The following is a 1,694-nucleotide window of genomic DNA, read 5'->3' as shown; positions in this document are numbered from 1 at the left end:
AGTTTCCTTATTATCACTCTATGACAAGAGTTCAAGAGAAGATAACAAACTTGTGAGGATTTGAAGAACGAGAAACTAAAGAATTAGATAAAGTCTACTGTCTTCCAGATAGCTCATATTCTTTCACGGACCACGAAGAACATGGACTCCTCCAGCAACTCTAGCTTGGACTCCACCTCCCCGGATTCGGGCCGCCTGATTTCGAGCACCGTCCTGGGGCTGTGCTGTGCGCTGGGCCTCCCTGGTAACATAGCTGTCCTGGTGGTCATCCTGCGCCGCACGTCCCGACGCCCCAACTTCACCCTGTGCCTCATGCTGAACCTGGCTTCCTCAGACATCCTGTGCCTGGCCACGGTTCCCGTGTGGATCTATACTCTCCGGCAAGGCTGGACTCTGGGCCGTGCTGCATGCAAGTTAGCCACCTTCCTGCTCTACCTCAGCCTGTATGCTAACGTGCTAACGGTTACTCTACTCGGTGTCCAGCGCTACCTCCAGGTCCTCTACCCGCAGATGTGGAACAGGCTGGGGCGCAAGGGGGAGGCGGTGCTGCTCCTGGCCCTGTGGGGGCTCGCCTGTGCCCTGACTGCCCCCGCAGTTGCCACTCGTGATGTGCGCGATGGCGAGCTCAAGTGCCAGCGACACACGGGCTCCGATGCTGAAAGAGTTGCTGTCCTCGTCTTGGAGACCCTTTTAGGGTTTGTGATTCCGTTCTCTGTGCTGGTCACGTCCTACTGCCGCCTCCACCGGCAGGTGAACCAGACGGCGCTGTTCAGCAGTGCCAAGATGACGCGGCTGGTCACCAGTGTGGTGGTCGCCTTCTTCATCCTCTGGATCCCTGTGCACATTGTCAATGTGGTGGACATCACCGGCATTGTGCTGCAGACTTCCTGGCCAGAGGCATCGGCAGCGCTGCTGAGACACAGAAGCACGGCAGCGCGTGTCGTCCGGAGCTTTACGTTTTTTAACAGCTGCCTGGACCCCTTCCTGTACGCCTTCGCCTCGCGGAGGATCCGTGAGCAGCCCAAGTCGTCGTCGAGGAGCGAAAGCAGGATGCAGGTCACAAATATCTGATTTTTGAAGCTCTGCTCTGCTGGTGTGACTAAAGGCATGTGACTGGAATGCCAACCCCTAATTCTAACCCTCAGCCTACCCATAATCAAACGCCTCACCCTAAACTTAACAAGACAGGGTACTCTCAAAAATAAATAGCTTTTTTTTTAGGGGTTCTTGACTTTGATTTTAGAGCATTCAAATAAGAGGCCCATTGCCCCTGCTATTTTGTCCACAACAAAACCTACATTTTGGTTTGCTGACTGTATAGGCTGTACTTTCTAGGTATCCATAGGTTAGCCTAGATTTGTTATTTCGGGGATCTAACGCCCTTCAAGCTTGACCTCCATTGGTCAAAGCCTAAATTGTGTTGCTTCTGTCAGCTTTCCCATGAATAAATACATATATTTGGTTACCATGAATAAGTTTCTCTTACAGTACATGTACTTCTGCTTTGGTTCAGAGGAGCTTCAACTTACCATAGTGTTTTGGAATATTTCGTCATACTTGTGAAGTTGCCTCATTGTATGTCAAAATCAGGTATTTGAGCAGTGAGCACAATGGAAAAACACACTAGATCCATGCAACAACATTTCTGCCTAAATAGATCAATTATCCCACTCTGATGTTAAATATGGGTTTAA

General features: G+C 50.6%; 1 protein-coding gene across 1 annotated transcript; it reads left to right on the top strand.

Annotated features, from left to right (window-relative positions):
• Nucleotides 1-1,329, top strand: LOC139392237 (leukotriene B4 receptor 1-like). Its single transcript, XM_071140077.1, has one exon. It carries the CDS (start codon nucleotides 142-144, stop codon nucleotides 1,069-1,071), a length of 930 nt encoding a protein of 309 aa, XP_070996178.1. The 5' UTR covers nucleotides 1-141; the 3' UTR covers nucleotides 1,072-1,329.
• The last annotated feature ends 365 nt before the right edge of the window (nucleotides 1,330-1,694 follow it).

This window comes from Oncorhynchus clarkii, chromosome 32, assembly GCF_045791955.1.
Source record: "Oncorhynchus clarkii lewisi isolate Uvic-CL-2024 chromosome 32, UVic_Ocla_1.0, whole genome shotgun sequence".
NCBI classification, from domain to species: Eukaryota; Metazoa; Chordata; class Actinopteri; order Salmoniformes; family Salmonidae; genus Oncorhynchus; species Oncorhynchus clarkii.
This window is presented reverse-complemented; position numbering and strand designations above follow the sequence as displayed.